This window comes from Bison bison, unplaced genomic scaffold (assembly GCF_000754665.1).
Source record: "Bison bison bison isolate TAMUID 2011002044 unplaced genomic scaffold, Bison_UMD1.0 scf7180017864462, whole genome shotgun sequence".
In the NCBI taxonomy this organism is placed as follows: Eukaryota; Metazoa; Chordata; class Mammalia; order Artiodactyla; family Bovidae; genus Bison; species Bison bison.
In genome coordinates, this window is record NW_011495024.1 from 864,952 (window position 1) to 883,826 (window position 18,875).

At 42.5% G+C, this 18,875-nt stretch overlaps 1 protein-coding gene across 1 annotated transcript in view; it reads right to left on the reverse strand.

Annotated features, from left to right (window-relative positions):
* Positions 1–3,398: 3,398 nt before the first annotated feature.
* The window catches only part of TARBP1 (TAR (HIV-1) RNA binding protein 1), a gene marked incomplete at its 5' end in the record, with an annotated part of 69,911 nt that continues 54,434 nt past the window's right edge, over positions 3,399–18,875 (reverse strand). Inside the window, 9 exons of the mRNA XM_010860131.1 lie at positions 3,399–3,808; positions 4,156–4,292; positions 4,703–4,827; positions 5,012–5,203; positions 9,893–10,064; positions 12,047–12,128; positions 13,738–13,934; positions 16,660–16,746; positions 18,549–18,698. Of these exons, the coding sequence (XP_010858433.1) occupies positions 3,640–3,808; positions 4,156–4,292; positions 4,703–4,827; positions 5,012–5,203; positions 9,893–10,064; positions 12,047–12,128; positions 13,738–13,934; positions 16,660–16,746; positions 18,549–18,698 (1,311 nt within the window). The remainder of the gene's footprint in view (positions 3,809–4,155; positions 4,293–4,702; positions 4,828–5,011; positions 5,204–9,892; positions 10,065–12,046; positions 12,129–13,737; positions 13,935–16,659; positions 16,747–18,548; positions 18,699–18,875) is intronic.

Sequence of the window (18,875 nt, forward strand, 5' to 3'; positions counted from 1 at the left end):
AGACCATCTACAAAAGAGCCTTACAGCTAATATAGTTAACGATAAGACAATGAATGGCTTCCCAGGTGGCTCGGGGGTAAAGAATCCTGCTGCCAGTGCAGAGATGCGGATTTGATCCCTGAGTTGGGAAGATCCCCTGAGGGAAATGGCTACCCACTCCAGTATTGTTGCCTGGGAAATCTCATGGACAGAGGAGCCCGGTGGGCTGCAGTCCATGGGGTTGCAGAGTTAGACATGACTTGGTTACTAAACAACAAGACAATGAATGCTTTTTCCCTAAAATCAGCAACAAGGTAAAAATGTCCCCACTTGTCCTATTCAACACTGTATTGGATTCCCAGCTACTTCAGTTAAGACAAAAAAAAGCATACAAATGGGAAAGAAAGAAGAAATAAAACTGGCTCTATTCATGGACAATATGATTATCTCTATAGAATATACCAAAGAACCTACAAAAAAAGCACCTAGAATTAGTGAGTGAATCTTAGAAAGGTGGCAGGAAACAAGGTCAATATACAAAAGAAAATCGTATTTGTGTATACCACCATGAAAAACTGGAATCTAAAACTTAAAATACACCATTTACAATAGCACTAAAAAAACAAAGGAATACTTAGATATAATCTAACAGTATGTGTAGGACCTATATCCTCAGAACTAAAAAACATTGAAATCAGAGAACAACTTAATTGGAGAGGTACTGTGTTCATGAATTAGAAGATTCAGTGTTGTTAAGGAACTGTTAAATTCTCCCCAGTTTATTCTATGGGTTCAAATTAACCCCAATAAAAATCTCAGGATTTTTGGTATATACTGACAAGCTGATTCTAAAATTTGTATGGAAAGGCAAAATAATTCTGAAAAGAACAAAATTGGAAGGTTCATATTAAATGATTTTAATGCTGCTGTAAAGCTCCAGTAATTAAGGACAATATGGTATTGGCAGGATAGACACATGGTTACAGAACAGAAGAGAGTCCAGAAGTACAGCCACACAGACGCAGTCAACTGAGCTTGGACAAGGGGGAAGGGGGGTGTCCACGCACAGTAAAATGAACGCCGGAACAAACTGCACTTTGTTAAATAGATACAAAAAAACCTCAAAATAGAGCACAGACTTTAATGTCAAATATAAAACTAACAGAAGAAAGTATAGAGAAAGTCTACATGATTTTGGGTTTGGAAGTGAATTTTTAGATGATGACCTCAAAAGCACAATCCATAAGAGGAAATACAGCTAAGTTGGACTTTATCAATATTAAAAATTTCTGCTCTGTGAAAGACACTATTAAGAGAATGAAAAGATAAATTACAAACTGGGAGAGAATATTTGCAAGTCATAAATATAGAGAATTTGTATCTAGAATATTGAACGCTTATTTTAAAAAATCACCCAAGTTTAAAAAATGGGCAAATTGTGTGTTTTCAGGAATCTATTCAGTGTTATAAATAATATTATGAAGACACTCCCTATTATTTGTAGAGTAATGCAAACTAAAGCCGTAACAGTTTATCACTACATACCTATTAGAACGGCTTAAAAACATTGATGGTACCAAGTGCTGACGAAGACGCAGGGAAACAGAACTGGTATTCACGGCTGGTGGAGAAGGAGGCTGCCTCTGAAGGGGTCACAAAGGAAGTTTTAGGTGTGGAAGCTGCTTTGTATGGCATTGAGGTGTGCACTTGTCAGAACCCACAAGTTATATAAGAGTGACTTTGTGCACACTAAAATCCAATAGGACTTTGGGAGAATTCTAGTTTGGAATGAAGACTGATAAATCAGTCTAACTATTACAAATATATGACATAAACTCACTGAAAGGAATGGCTAAGAAAGGAACTGACCCACGTAACTTGGTCAGACATTGGAGGAGACTATGGCGTAGAACCAATACAGCATCCAGGGTGCCAAGGCCAGTGCTCCTGGGACAGAAAAAGGATCAGTGCAAAACGGGGAACCTGGACATGGATCAGAATCGTTTGCTTAGTGAACAGCACCATTATCAATGTTAACTTCTTAGTTTTGATGAATGTCTATGGTTATGTAAGATCCTATTAGAGGTATCTGGGTGAAGTGCATGTGTACTATCTTTGCAACTCTAATGCAAAACAAAAATTGTTTTAATAAAGCTGCAGAAGAAAAGCATATATACAGGTAACAGATTCTGAAATCTAAATATTTAAACCGACCCAGACAATGATTATGTTCACTGCTGGAAGGTGATAGTTACCATTAAATAATAAAGTAATCCTAATAACAAAACCCTCTGAAGAATAGAAACAGAAAATCAACACTTGAGGGTTCCAGTCTTACTTTTGGTAACAATGAGCAAGAGTAAGTCACCTCCTCTGGGTCCTTGTAGAAACACTGAGAATACAGACTACTATCTAGTCATTATTTGAACCCTGAGGTGACAGAGGAAAGGTGACAGAGGAAAATTCCCTAAAAACTTTATCTGAATGATTATGGCAAATAGATGGGGAAACAATGGAAACAGTGAGAGACTTTATTTTGGGGGGCTCCAAAATCACTGCAGATGGTGACTGCAGCCATGAAATTAAAAGATGCTTGCTCCTTGGAAGAAAAGTTATGACCAACCTTATTAAACCAAGCATATTAAAAAGTAGAGACATTACTTTCCAACAAAGGTCCTTCTAGTCAAAGCTATGGTTTTTCCAGTAGTCATGTATGGACGTGAGAATTGGACTATAAAGAAAGTTGAGTGCTGAAGAATTGATACTTTTGAACTGTGGTGTTGAAGACTCTTGAGGTCCCTTGGACTGCAAGGAGATCCAACCAGTCCATTCAAAGGAAATCAGTCCTGAATATTCATTGGAAGGACTGATGCTGAAACTGAAACTAATACTTTGGCCACCTGATGCGAAGAACTGACTCACAAGAAAAGACCCTGATGCTGGGAAAGACTGAAGGCGGGAGAAGGGAACAATAGAGGATGAGATGGTTGGATGGCATCACTGAGTCAATGGACATGAGTTTGAGTAAACTCCGGAGTTGGTGACAGACAGGGAGCCTGGCATGCTGCAGTACATGGGGTCACCAAGAGTCGGACACGACTCAGCGGCTGAACTGAACTGATGGCCTATTTCATGGCTTTAAAAATAAATCACGAACTTTACAGGAACACTGGTTGACACCTTGCCAAGCACATTTCCTCACTGAGAAATGGATACAAAGCAGCAGCAGGAGGCCAGTGACTTCCTCATGGGGAAAACTTTCTTCCCATCCCACAGCCCCAGCCCCTGTGCTTCCTCCTGGCAAGGAAACAGTATTCATAGATAACTGCAGCCGCCTTAATCCTGCCTTCTCCCACCATAATCCACATTTCTGACAGTACTAGTTTCTAGGAAAGAAAAGATCTTTCTAAAACTCATTGTTTTATTTCCACAATTAAAATATTTTATTAAAGAAGCAATACAACTTAGCTAAAAAGGTTTATTAAAGGGGACAACATATATAGTAATATAGTTAAGGCACATGACAAAGTTTTGGCATTAAACTGTGAATAAAAAAGACAAACTATCCCAGTCGATTTCAGAATCTATCTCATGAGTCCGGGTAGTTTTAAAACATGTCAGCAGCACCGACAACAACCCGTCTCAGGTGAGGCGCGGGCGTCAGGCCGTGGAGACCCCCTGCTTCAGCAGCTGCTGCCTGGTGTACTCCCAGATCAGCAGCGCCCCACTCACGTGGACGTTGAGGGAGCGGATGATGCCCTGCTGAGGAATCTCCACGCACACGTCCAGCTGCTGGATCAGATTCGCTGGAATCCCTTCACGTTCGTTGCTGATGAAGAGAAATGGAAGAGAAAGGTTAGTTTTCTTGTAAAAAACAACTTTTTTTCTTAGACATCCTGGATATTACTGGAAGAAACAGGTTAACAAAATGAAACAAAAGTCTATGGTACCAGAAAAATAAGAGTGTAACAAGGTTTATGGGTTGATTCTGTGTCCACCGGACCATCCCCAACAGGTAAAGTAAAAGGAAAACCTGGGGAGTGGGGGTGGGGGGGGTGGCGCTTTTCATAAACCTTGAAGTCAGAAGTCGGATGTGGGTGTAGGACCAGGAGCCCAGGTAAAATTGTAAATCTTATGAAACATTTTCAAGACAGAGACTCAAGACAAAGTTCTTACCCCAACAAGAGTAAAGACTTCTCAGGGAAGCAGTACCGGGTTAGGTCTAAACTTTTGGCAGTCTGTTCCACACCCACAATGGTGTAACCTTCTGCCTTTTTCTGTTGTAGATAATCGATCAGCTGAGGTGGTTTTACCTTAGTTTAAAAAGAGCAGAATATTAAATCGTTCATTTACAGCCCTGCTGGGAGTAAAAGCAGAAAAAAAAAAAAAAACTTCTGATGAAACTGAAATTTGTTAACAGGAAAAAGACAGAATTATACACTATAAAAAAGAATGCTCCCAACATCACATACATTTATAAAACCAGAGTGAGTTACAACAGGACACATTTTACTAAAAAGTCTACATTATTGATGATTTCTAAAAATATAATAGTGTGAGAGATTAAAAAAAGAATGGGAGAACAGAGTGGGCTGTATTTTACTTTTTAGTATTATTTTTAAAATATGACAGGCTGGACTACTGCAAAAGGATGGACAGGTGAAGACAGAGTACTAGAAAGTCTGGTGAATGAAAATTTAATAATCACGCACTTTCCACCCACCTCCACTAGAGGAAGCCACTGTTCTGCTGAAACACTGAGGTGCTGAAACTGCTTGTCTCTGACACACTGAAGGCTGCCCACGACCAGCGCCGCGGCCCCGAACACCTCACAGGTCCGGCACAGCCCTGCACGGGACAAGCAGGGATGCTGCCGCCAGTCCAGGGCCAAGCCCACCAGGACCCGGGCGTTCCTCTGAAGCTCCCGGAGAAGGTGGAATGTGGACAGGAGGCCCCAAATGGCACTGGGTTGAGTATAGATTTTCAGGATCAAAAGACCGTAAGCAAGCCCCCTGGAAAACTGCCATTTTACCTCCTAAATTGGTTGGCTTATCAATGAGTGAGGCCACTACAATCAGTCTGCTGACTGACTTTCCAAGTTTGGCAGCACGATCCTGAAATACCAGCTCCAGGTCAAAGTCTGGAACATGGTTCTTCCACGGGATAATCTTCTTCTGAACATCAGTCCACTCTGACTGGTTATCTGCTTCACCTGAGTTGGAACCTGGGAAGGAAAAAGAAAATATAAACCTCTGTTTATTTACATGCATATATATACGTGTGTGTGTATATAGAGATAAGATTTATTTTATTTGCTTTTGGCTGTGCTGGGTACTTTGGTTGCTACACACAGGCTTTCTCTGGTTGTGCTAAGCAGGGGCTACTCTCCGCTGCGGTGCACGGGCTCCAAACTGCGCGGGCTTCAGTAGCTGTGGCTCTCAGGCTCTAGAGCGAAGGCTCAGGAGTCGTGGTGCAGGCACCGGGGCACGTGAGAGCTTCCTGGATCAGGGATCAAACCCGTGTCCCCTGCATTGGCAGGAGGATTCTTAACCACTAGACCTCCAGTAAAGTCTTATATATACTTTTTAAGAGCTTAAATGAACAGTTTAAAATGAGATTTCTAACTAAAGAACTTTAGCTGGATTCAGATACAATTGCCATTTTCAGAAATAGTTGCAAATATTCAAATTCAACTCTACTAAGCAAAATACAACAATTTGTGAAAATAAAAGATGCACATTTTTTCCATGTTAGCATACCCAGAATTTGGAAGCATCTTAGAATCCATAAGGCCCACATCATAGTTTGGTAGCATTTTTTCTTAGATATACAGAAAACAATGCTGTATTTTGCAAACAGTGTTATTAGATTAGAATTTTCTGTAGGAATACTGTATTCCAGAAAACAACATAAACAGCTTTTATCTTATTTTACTAGTACTTGGGGGCCCTTTTCTAAAATAAGGACTATTCTTTGGAACAATTATCTCTTCACCAACTCGCTGAGCACACAGAACACACTGACCTGTCTAACTGTGTGTTCAGGACTGAGATCCTCCTTCCAGGCTCTTCCTCAACCCTGTCCCACTCTGAACCTGACTGAGCAGACGGGGGCACTGAGGTTCCTGGGGACAGAAGAGACCTGAACAGGACGGTGATGCAGTCCTATACTGATGGTGTGCTCACACAGGGAGGCGTTACTAACGCTGGGGGAGGGCAAAGAGCCAGACCCAGGAGGGCTCAAGGGAGGGAGAGTTAGTCTGCGGAGCAGAGCATGGGAAGGGCAGTGCAGGCTGCGGACACGGAATGCGCACATGCAGGCTGCAGCAGGACAGGGCTCGGGCGGCGGCGGCGCTTTCAGTTTGACTGCGCTCTCACAGCAGTCAACTGATGGAGGCACGTGACTCACACCCGGTCCTAAGGACGTTGTGTATAATGATAAAGAATTTATCATATAGACAGGAGGCAGTACAGGGTTTTAAGAAGAGGTTAACAGTACTGGGTTTGTGTTTTAGAAAAATCCTCAAAAGTGATGTGGAGGAGGAGAAGCTGGGGATGGAAAACCATTGAGAGTCTTTTGCACTAGCCCAGCAAAGACAAAAAGTCTCAAATAAACAATGCGAGAGGGGCTGAAGAGGACAGGCAGAGTTGCCAAGCTCTTATAACGGATAGACATGGCAAGGGACAACAGGAAAAGAATGACTTCTGTGAGAAGTCAGTCATTCCCACTGACAGAAAGGGAACACTGAGGAGGAGCCTCTGGGTGGAAAGCTAATGTGGGTTTGGATACTGAGTTTAAAGACCTTATAGAAGAGCTGGTGTAAGCATCCAGCAGGCTTAGGAAAGAGGCTGGGAGAGACAAAGATCTGAAAGGTGCAATTACACAGGTGGTGGTTTCCAGCTGTAAAAAAAGTAAAAAATGTGCAAGGAGAGCAAACAGAATGGGAAGAAAAAATGAAGGCACCCAGGGGATCCTAGCATTTAAGTTTCAGCATAGAAAGAGAAGAGGAACTAAAAACCCTCTTGATGAAGGTGAAAGAGAGTGAAAAAGCTGGCTTAAAACTCAACATTCAAAAACTAAGAATATGGCATTTGGTCCCATCACTTCATAGCAAATAGATGGGGAAAAAATGGAAACAGTGACAGATTTTATTTTCTTAGGCTCCAAAACCACTGCAGATGGTGACGGCAGCCATGAAATTAAAAGATGCTTGCTCCTTGGAAGAAAAGCTATGATAAACCTAGACAGCATACTAAAAAGCAGAGACATCACTTTGCCAACAGAGGTCCACACAGTCAAAGCTATGGTTTTTTTCCAGCAGTCATGTACAGATATGTGAGCTGGACCATAAAGAAGGTTGAGCGCTAAAGAACTGATGCTTTCGAATTGTGGTGCTGGAGAAGACTCCCGTGGACTGCAGGGAGATCAAACCAGTCAGTCCTAAAGAAAATCAACTCTGAATATTCACTGAAAGGACTGATGCTGAAGCTCCAATACTTTGGCCACCTGATGTGACTCATTGGAAAAGACCCTGATGCTGGGAAAGATTGAAGGCAGAAGGGGACGACAGAGGATGAGATGGTTGGATGGCATCACCGACTAAATGGACATGAGTTTGAGCAAACTCCGGGAGACAGTGATGGACAGGGAAGCCTGGGGGTTGCCAAGGGTGGGATATGACTTAGCAACTGAACAACAACATAGAAATCATGTTGCAATATCTCTCTTTACCCAAAACAAACAAACAGAAAGACCTCTGCAGGCTTTCCCCATTCAGTAACTCCTCATCCCTCTCCACAGTGGAACTCGAATCAGACGTCAGGAGGTGCTGTTGCTCCCTTCTCTCCTTCCCAGCAGGCTGTCCCTTCCACACGGAAATGGCTCTTGCCGCCAGTCTTTTGCCCACAGATCTTCACATGTGCTGATCTCTATTTTAGGGAAGCTCTTCCTCCAGGCTTTGCCTCAGTTGTTCCCACTTCCTGTCTGCCTCTGCTCAACTTCAGCTCCTTGGTGGTGGTTTAGTCACTAAGTTGTGTGGGACTCTTGCAACCCCATGGACTGTAGCCCCCCAGGCTCCCCTGTCCATGGGACTTTCCAGTCAAGAATGTTGGAGTGGATTGCCATTTCCTTCTCCAGGGGATCTTCCAGACCCAGGAATAGAACCCGGGTCTCCTGCCTTGCAGGTAGATTCTTTACTGACTGAGCTATGAGGGAAGCCTGAAAAAGGTCTTTTTAATCCTCTGTCACACCATTTCTTTACTCTGCTTTATTGTCTCCACAGTACTTTTTTGCTATGGCATCTTATCCATTTGTGTGCGATGGCACCCCACTCCAGTACTCTTGCCTGGAAAATCCCATGGATGGAGGAGCCCAGTAGGCTGAAGTCCATGGGGTCGCTCAGAGTCGGACAGGACTGAGCGACTTCACTTTCACTTTTCCCTTTCATGCATTGGAGAAGGAAATGGCAACCCACTCCAGTGTTCTTGCCTGGAGAATCCCAGGGACAGGGGAGCCTGGTGGGCTGCTGTCTATGGGGTTGCACAGAGTTGGACACGACTGAAGCGACTTAGCAGTAGCAGCAGTGCTCAAGCAGGAATTAGTGCCCTGAGGGCATGGCCTTTGTCTTAACTTTCAGCCTGTAGCAGGCAATCAGTAAATCTTTGTAGACTGAGTAAATAAATTTAAGGTGATAGTATTAAAATGCATTCATGAACATCCACAGTATTTGATTAAACAATGCACATTCCCAGAACTGTCCTCCAGAGTTAAAATCTAAGGGCAGGACTCAAGAATCTGCACTTTTAACATGTTATCCAAGAGATGCTTAAAAACACTCAAATTTCAGAGAAGTATAAATTTAAGGGACAAGTGGGAGAGCTCAAGGAGCGGAAGAAAAGTCAGACTGAGGAGGAAAATCAGGATAGCAGGAAACAAGCAAATAAATGCTACATAAAGTCAGGTATGGTACAGAAGTAGATGAAGACAATTTCTGCTTTTCTGAAAGAAGCTGCAGGGATCGTCCTGGGTTAGGGGAAGTGAAGAGGACAATGTGAGTGACAGAAATTCTGAGAACACAGATCACTACTACACATCTCTTAAGGTTCATTGTGGTTTTAAAAATGGGTGGAGGACTTGATCCTAGGTTTTGGAAGGGCAAGCCTGACTGAGGGGAAGAAGGAGCAGGAGGTGAACAGGGAAAGGCAGGTCCTAGAGAAAGCTGCAGAGAAGTGGGGCGTGGCTGAGGGCTGGAGCCTAGGCGAAGATGTAAGAGTAAGTGATGTCCAGCCAGAGAATGGGACGCAGAGCTCGGCTTCATTCCCAAAAGGGACGAGAAAAGAGACTGCTTAATTTGGCCCTTAAAAAAAAAAAATCTCTTTTTTCAGAAATATATAGTAGAAGGCAAAGAAGAGAGAAGACTTTAGCTTTACATAGTAAAGCAGATAAGGCTCTCTTTGGCTTTGAAGAGCAAAACCAACTGACATTGGCTAGATTAAAGTACAAGTCAGGGGACTTCCCTGGGGGTCCAGCAGTTAAGAATCCACCCTCCAATGCAGAGGACATGGGTCTGATCCCAGGTTGGGGAACTAAGATACCACATGCCTCTGGACACCTAAGCTCCGTGAGTCACAACTAGAGAGAAAGCCTGAGTGCCGCAACGAAGACCCAGTGAAGCCAAAAATAATAATAATAAATAATTTTAAAAGCCTACTTCTAAAAAGTAAATGAATGAATAATACTGTACTTCTAAAACTAGAACAGAAGTACTAGTCAGAGTGACACCACACTCTCTGTCTTTTCTCTCACAGGGGGAGCTGAGGTCAGCACATCAATGAAAAAGTGACCAACTATCATTTCTGAGTAACACAAATCAGGCAATCAGGCAACAGGGGGAAAAGATAACAAAAATGCTTACCTGCGTCCTGCTGGGACCAGTCACCTGGCTTTAGTTCACACAGATGAGTTGTAGAAAGGTACCACTGAAACCCTGCACCTAGAGGAATGTCAGTGAACCTGGTAAATTTACCAATGGCAATCCATTCATCCTCAGTAAGGCCGGAGAGGCGTGGAAGGGTGTAAAATATCGTCTGAAAGGAGAATTGTAAAATCTAAAATTTTTGCCCCTTAAAAATAATAAAGAAATACATGATAAAATGTTTAAAGTACAACTTATTATTACTGATGTATCCTCCCAAACTATCATGTCTGGTCAGATTACATACTTTCATTTAAATCTTATAGCAATTGTCTTATGTAAATTTATTATCTTCTCTAAGAAATTAAGGGATTGATTTGGAAATCCTTGAGAGCAGGCAGATCTTCTGCTCCAGTATTTCTTACTGTATGTACTACATACCATGCCGTTAACACAAGAAAAAAGTGTGTGGGAACTAACCGGCATTAGTGTTGGAAGGTATTTGGATACATACTGTTTATCGACAAACAAATACCTCCATAAGCAAACAAATTCAAGGTCCTGTGATGCCAGATCTTTACCCTCACTGTCATTATACAGATTTGGACTCCGGATTTGCATCAGCTGTATCTTAGCTGTGTGATGTCAGATAGGCCATTAGCCTTTCTTAGCTTCAACTTCCTCATTGATAAAATGAGGGTAAAATCAGGTTAAAACAGCACATGGAAGTGATTTGTAAACAGCAGTTATTCATTCATTACATAACAATCCTCCTTCCCCTTTCTTACCTACCACAAGAAAAGTGAGATCCAGAAATCCTCAAAGGTGACAAGGCGCGTAAGAAGCAGAAGCACAACAGGCAATTTAAAAATGAAATAACAAACTTCTAACATTGTGCAAGTCTTCATAAAAGCTTTTAGAGTGAATACGGTTTCTTTGTTAACAATATTCATGCAAACTTTAACTGGCTTGGATGCAGCTAAGTGTTTATTAAGCAGCTACTAAGTATAGCTCCAAATGCATAAACAGACAAGAGTTCTCATGAGCCACTATTTTATTTACACGTACACGGTTATGATTCATATAATTAATGGACAATAAAATATATTAAATATATGAGGGTGAGGCAGTCAAAGTCAGGATGAAGGAAGAGGGCAAGCAAGGGACTTACTCCTGCTGGAGAAGTGAATAGAAAAGGCTGACTTAGCACTACAGAGTTATTAAGAGTCCTTCAGAAAGATGTCAAACAAAGCATTCTGGGTGCTAAAGGACATAGAACAGAGCATGTTAAAATATTTGAAAACTCCTAAATAATTTTTGCAATTAAGCAACAGAAACCACACAATAATGTTCTATGATGAATATCTCACAATAAACAAATCTCTATATTTCTTTTTTAAAAGGCCAGCTTATTAGTAATCCACACACAAAAATAACCCAACAGCAACAACAACTCTTATGCACAGTAGCTTAAGTTACTGATACTTCCAAGTTCCTTAGAGGAAAGGTCCCAGGTTGTGTGTGTGTGTGTGTGTGTGTGTGTATTTAAATTTAGGTCACACAGTTAAAAATCAAAGGCAAAACATGATAATTACAGTTGAAAAAGGAAGAAAGTAGTAATCATTTACATACATTTTAATAATCTCTATATTGTTAATTTCACATGCTAACTGTAATAAATAAGTTTATGGTTCTTAAAATTACGTAAGCACATTATCTATTATGATCAGTGAGGTGACAGATCATTTGCTATACAATTTCAATCATCCAGAACCTAAAATACGCACTTAAAAGAGTAGATCTTTTTGATCTTTCATAACAATGGGCTTCATACAACAAATCTCACCTGCACAAATGTTTTCACTCATTTCCTTTTAATGTCAGAACAGATTTCTGTTCAGAGTTAAATATTCCCCCTTCCAGTGTTTACAAGCCAGACACTGCCTGAGAAACAGAAAGTGAAAATGACTAGCCAATTTTCACTGCTCAAGAGCGGAGCGCGAGCAAGCCATCTGCACACGGTGACAAAGTACACTGAGAGCTTTACGACGTGAAGGCGGTGCTGCAGGGACGGTTATTATGTAAGGACGGCTGCAGGGACGGTTAACCTCATCATACAAGGGAGAAAATTCACACACGCTCTTCTCTGCTCACCTCCAGACAGTAATCCTTCAGCGGGTGGAATGCTGTGAAAAAGAAATGCTCCTGGATGCGTTGCCAGTTCTTCTTTGCGCTCCTAAGGGTTAAAAACACGTCTGAGGAACAGAACTAGTGAATCGCCTCCGGTAAGAGTGAAAACCAGTTAGGTCTTTTAAGCAGGCACTTCGGAATTTAGAATGTGTAGAAAATCTGTGAATTTCGCCCCAAGATTTGTACACCTCTATCTTCAAGACTGAAGTCTTTTAACAGCTGATCCTAAATGCGATATTTTGAAATAAAAACTGAAAAACAGACAAAGAAATTAAACACCTCTCTCCCAGTCCTACAACAACGATTCAACAAGAATGAAAACCAGGTCTCTGCTTCCTCAAAGAGATGGTGGTCAGTGGATTAGAAAATCGCATGATAGCTACCACAGGTACATCTCACATGCCGGGGGAAAAAGAATCCTTAAAGGGAACTGTGTAAGAAATCTAGGCTGGGAGTCTTACATCCCCCTCTGGCCATAGAGGCTTTTAAATTTTTGTTCCAGGAGAAAAAATCATTACATAGGTCACTTTTTCTACTCTGAAGATTCATGGCACACAGCCAAACAGTAGCAGTGTTAAGGCAAACAGAAGTAATACAAGGGTTTACTTTCTTAACTTTAACAAGCACACACACAATACAACAAAAAACCAAAACTCTGACAAGGCTGAAAAGGCAAAAGAGGTAGGAAAAAAATGATAAAACATGGCCACCAGAAGGTTTTGGGTTAAATTCATGATCAACAAACCCCAAGCTAAAGCAGGAATTTCAAGACGCCTTCTCCGCTCCCACCAATGTGCCTTCTTCACCCCTGAGTTCCAGTCCCTCCTGTCACTGACGACCAGGCCTCAACACCAGTGGGGTAACAAACAGGAGATGTGAGATGGGAGATCAGCCCCCTCCTTACACAGCTGCTGGCTTTGCCCCTTGGCTTTCCAAAGCCTCTTCAAGGGACAACACCCCAGTACATGTCCAAGCTCCCATCCCCTGGGTTCTGCTCTGCGCTGTGCACCCCTCCCAACTCCATCCACCACAGCAGTGTTTTATCTCTTTGATATCAAGCATGTGAGTAGGATTTTGTTTGGGGCACCAAGGAGTTCTCTTAGAAAAGAAAAAGGACAAGCTCCCAGCTTTAGCAGGGACACTGGAGGGGTGATGAGCACATGGCTTTGAAGTCAGATCATGCTGCTTCTCAGTGGTTCTTTGACAGTAGAGGATGCTAACATTCAGCTGCACTGAAGAGAAACAGCTCAAGATAAAGACCAAGAGTTAAAAAGGCCAAAAAAAGTCAATGATGGAGCTGATGGCACTTAGAACTGTAATTAAACTGCACATCAAACAGTGAGCGGCTTAAATGCTCCCTGACCCGGGCTCTGCACACCTCAGCCGGTTATATGCTTAAGAGAAGCTGCTGTGGCCGGGCACCCCGACACCTCTCCACACTCTGCTGGACCAGGCACCCCTGACTCCTTGGCTGGGCACCCCCAACGCCTCTCCGCATGCTCTGCTGGACCAGAGACCCCCGACTCCTTGGCTGGGCACCCCCAACGCCTCTCCCCATGCTCTTCTGGACCAGGGACGCCTGACTCCTTGGCTGGGCACCCCCGACACCTCTCCACATGGTCTGCTGGCCAGGGGAAAGGACAAGGCCTGCTTACCCTGCTCCGTGCATGTTTTCCACTTGACTCAGACTGGATTCAATAACAGAAGTTAAAGCCGCAAGTTCTTCAATGTGTAACCCCTTACATAGGCTCCAGATTTTCTTAAGAGCGACTAACGCATACAGTCGAATGCTAAAATTGTGATTGAAGCACCACTGCAGCACGATAGTAAGGGCTTGCTTCAGAATTAGTTTCTGAAAAGAAAGAATCATTCTTCATGTATAAACCAGGACCATTTGACCCTCTACTGTAGGACCAAAAACAAGGTTACAGACGGTGAAAATGCTACACAGTAATTATCTTTCACGGGCTTTGCATCGTCATTCTCAGACAGGTTAGAGATACACTGGCCTGGCCCTTTCCTCAAGAAGGAAAGGATCCTCCCAGCTCCTCAGTTCTTATTTATGATGCTGCCACACATTTCCCCCACACTCCAGTACCAAGGTCAACCTGAACAAAGCACTTTCATGCTAACTGTAATATAACCCATATTTAAACAGTCTCCCTCACTTATTACCTCACCATGGGCTGAAAAAGTTAGACATATTCTTCAAGAGCTCTACTTCAGGTGAACCTGAAACTACTTCTAAGGCAAGCTATCCCATCAAAGTGCTGTTTCCCCTGGTCTTTGGTCTGAACCACCATTTTCCCTAATGGTGACTTTGGACCCACATAACATTGATTGGTGGCAGGAAAATTAAGAAGTGGGGAGAAGAATAGTAAGATAACTTAAACTTTGCTATAGTCTTTTTTAGTGAATTCACAGATTTTTCCATCTTCACAGCCCAGAGATTTTACCCAATAATAGTCCCTAATCTATAAAACCACACAGTTCAATAGATACTGAATGGCAAAGGAAGTAATGTGAAATAATGTGGAAGCCAGATGGAGTCAAACATCTGATAAAATATCAGGAGCTACCTTAATGTTCCTACTAAATGGCTCACCGGAAAACGCTCCTGGCTGCACCAGGCTAACAGCCCGGCAACAGTGCAGTTTTTTGTCTATCTTATTTCCCTCAACAGACTGTAAGCAAATCTCTTCCCTGCACATATTTAAAGCAGAAAGATAACACAGGACAGTATCTGATGCTAGCGTTCCTTACTCTTACCAGAAGGTGTTAGCATAAATTTTCACATGACTGCCATCTGGCTGCCAGACACTGTAACACACCATTGATTTTAAGATATTACGATGGTTTTTCAGGTTAAAATGTGTTGGGGAGACAGGTCTGGCTTAAGATTGATGAAAAAAGGTTAACCACAAATTTGACTGTGACTGTGTTAAAGACCAAGACTTTGAAAAAAGTCTAGGAAACGTATTCCCAGAATATTTTTACCTCACTTTCAAACCTACACAATATTTATTTCAGACAGTTGACTGTTGAACAACAAGGGGTCTGAACTATGCAGGTCCACTTACACATGGATTTTTTCACTAAATGCTTACTACAGTGCTACCTGATTAGCAGTTGGTTGAATCTGCAGATACAGGTGAGTAACCCTGTATTATGGTGACTGTAAAGCTGTGTGCTGATCTGCCACTGGGCAGAGGGTCAGTGCCCCTAATTCCTGTGTAGACTGAGGGTCAACTGTATTTTCCCCCAGAGTTTACAACACTGCAGTGCATTCTCTGCAGATTCAATAATACAGAATCCTGCTCTAAATCTTAGTTAGTTAGTTCAGTTGCTCAGTCATGTCCGACTCTTTGGACCCCATGGACTGCAGCACGCCAGGCTTCCCTGTTCATCACCAACTCCTGGAGCTTACTTAAAACTCATGTCCATTGAGTCAGTGATACCATCCAACCATCTCATCCTCTGTCATCCCCTTCTCCTCCCACCTTCAATCTTTCAAGCATCAGGGTGTTTTTCAATGAGTCAGTTCTTCGCATCAAGTGGCCAAAGTATTGCATTTTCAGCTTCAGCATCAGTCCTTCAGTGAATATTCAGGACTGATTTCCTTTAGGATGGACTGGTTGGATCTCCTTGCAGTCCAAGGGACTCTCAAGAGTCTTCTCCAACACACCACAGTTCAAAAGCATCAATTCTTTGGCACTCAGCTTTCTTTATAGTTCAACTGTCACATCCATACATGACCACTGGAAAAACCGTAACTTTCACTAGACAAACCTTTGTGGGCAAAGTAACGTCTCTGCTTTTTAACGTGCTGTCTAGGTTGGTCATAGCTTTTCTTCCAAGGAGCAAGAGTCTTTAATTTCACGGCGGCAGTCACCATCTACAGTGATTTTAGAGCCCAAACAATAAAGTCTCTCACTGTTTGCATTGTTTCCCCATCTATTTGCCATGAAGTGGTGGGACCGGATGTCATGATCTTAGTTTTCTGAATGTTGAGCTGTAAGCCAGCTTTCAATCTTCCTGGCAGGCTTCCCTGAATTTTTCACAGTTGCCACAGTGATGAGCCGGAATTAGCTGGGATCTCTACTTATCTAGGGAAGATGCTCTAAACCTGAGAAAGATGGAAGAGCTGGCCTTCACACTTTGAGTAATGACAGCATTTCATATAAACCTTCAAGAACACAATGGCTTGTAAATACTCTGACCATAAGTTTCTTTGTACAAGCATGTGTTAAGTAACTCCACTGGCTAAAGAACAGTTACATATAATGAGGGAAGTCTTATTTAAATAATTTTACACAAATGCTTATATAAAATTAAGAACCCTATCATTACAAGCTGCCCATTAACATGTGCTGAGGCAGACCTCAGTGTGTGTGTGCCTGTGGGCGACACCTTAGTATGCCTCTGTGTCAAAGCGCATCTGTCATTAGTGGGAGGGTGGAAGCAGAGAAGCTGCAAAACACACAAGGAATACGCCACATGCAAAAAGTTCATACAGATATATAAATTCTATTCTGATGGTCAAGCCTGAGCTCTTCTTATAGACAATCGATACTCACCTTTTCCAGGATGGTTTCAGTAATGACGTCCAAGTGTGACAAAACTGATAAAAATGTACAAATGCTTGTTTTAAGGTTTTCTTCACCCTGAAAATATATCAGATACACCAAACCGTCATTCACAGCTGCAGTGAACCCACGTCCCTCAAGGCACCAGGATGGATGCCATGGGGTTGGTGATGAGAGGCCAGCTCCTCTCTGATGCAGCCACAGCTTAGAGGGGGAACAGACAAGCGCAAGCAAATAAAGGACAGGAATGACCTAAAGCCAGATGCCCACAGCGCAACCCTCAGCAGACACAAGGGCACTAGACACTCCACCAAGGGTTAAGCAAGGGCGGAGGTGAGGGTGAGCTCTGCAGAGTCGGAAGGGTGGGGTGTGGCATGGGAAGCAGGAAGGAAAGGGAACAAGTGTAAATGAAGAAGACAAACAAAGACACAGGCAAACGGGAGGCAAAGGTCCCCAAGCGGAGGGGGGGCAGCAAAGGTGAAACACGGGACTGTGCAGGCGCTTTAAAAAGTCACGAGGAAAAACTGCTTGTAAAAGTGTTAACCCGGAATTTGGAAACCTTCTCGGTAAGTGATTTGGAATTACACATTATTTTTAAGAAAAACTGATGAACGCCAGGTAGACTGCAGACTATAGACACTACAGTTCAGAAACTGCTCCAAGAGGAACATTTGATGATTAATAATCCCTTTATGTAACAAGTAGTTACTGAATGTCTTCCATGGACCAGTAACTATTGCAGAAAGAGGGGAAAAGGAAAATAGGTAAGATTCTTGCCTTCATGGAGATTAGAGTCTTATGGGGAAGAAAGATAAAATCCAATCAAACAATAAATTAAAATTCCCATTATAACAAGAACTATTTCTGTGCTTCAAAAACCCACACTAAGGAGATCCAAAGTACTCAGGGAGATGGCTTCCTTTAAGAAAAGACACAAAGCACATGTGAACTTCAATCTGGAAAACTTTGCTATGCAGGCAGAGATGAAAAAGAAGACCATTTCAGGCTGGAGCATGGTAAAACAGCCTGGTGATGAGGAGGAAAGGTACTCAGGTGATGAGAGGGCTACTCAGTCTCCTAGGGGTCCCCAGTGAAACAAGCTTCCCCACACTCATGCCCTAACCCAGACCCTCCCCAGGCTGGGGGCTTGGTCATGCATCTGCTCTGGGCTGATGAGCCATCAGAAAGCAGGATGTGATCAGAGGCCGGGGGAGCGTGAGAACACCGAGACGCATCCTCCAGAAATGCTCATTCTTGGAACCTTGTGCACCAGAGAGAGGTCTGGCCTCCCAGCCGGAGACATGCTGAGAGAGCGGTGCCTGGCACCTCGGCTGGCCCCACGACTGCGGCCGAAGTGAAAACACATGGGGGAAGAAGCCGTTTGCAGTCCCCAGCCCAACAGACACCACATGCAGAATCACCCAGCCTGGCATAACCAGGAAAAACAGTCGATAGGTGGTTACAGGAGAGGAATGAGCAGCTCAGCATCATTACCAACAGGGGATGAGAAATCATTTGGTTAAGGAGAGGACTGTGTATAGAAGGCAGACTCATCGTTCTTATCTCTAAGATCAAACAAAGACACTGCTCGGTAAATAAAAATATAGAAGGCACCTATTTCCCACATGTTTTAATAACAGAAGCCTTTTCCATCTTTGTTTCATTGGAATAGAAAAACTCTCAAATAAAAATTATGCTCTACTCAAGATAAATGCCAGAGCTTTCTGTCTCCTAAATTAATTCAAATCCTGCGAACACAATTTAGGATGTCAGTATATTAGGGGCAGGGCAACGGAAAAAATCTATAAAGTGAAACAATCTCCCAACATAGGCCAAATCTTTTTTCATTTAAAAAACATGAAAACAATTCCTCTACTTACATAAGAAAAGCAGTTCCAGAACTTCGGAAGAAATTGAGGGAATTTATGAAGAATCAGTATAATAATCCATTCTATAAAATATTTTATGGATGCCTGATTATTGATGAAGCCAGCCTGGAAAATCTTGTCAATAATCTTATTCAAGAAATTCTGAGAAAAATAAAGTTGACAAATTAAACTGTTATCATTATTAATTTTAAAATTTGAGCTATAATTAACATGTAACAAGGGGAAGGTTTACAGAATGTTGATGCAATGCATTTATTTACCACAGTATGACCATCTGCTAATGGTCATTAGCAGACCATTAGCTAATGCCTCTATCAT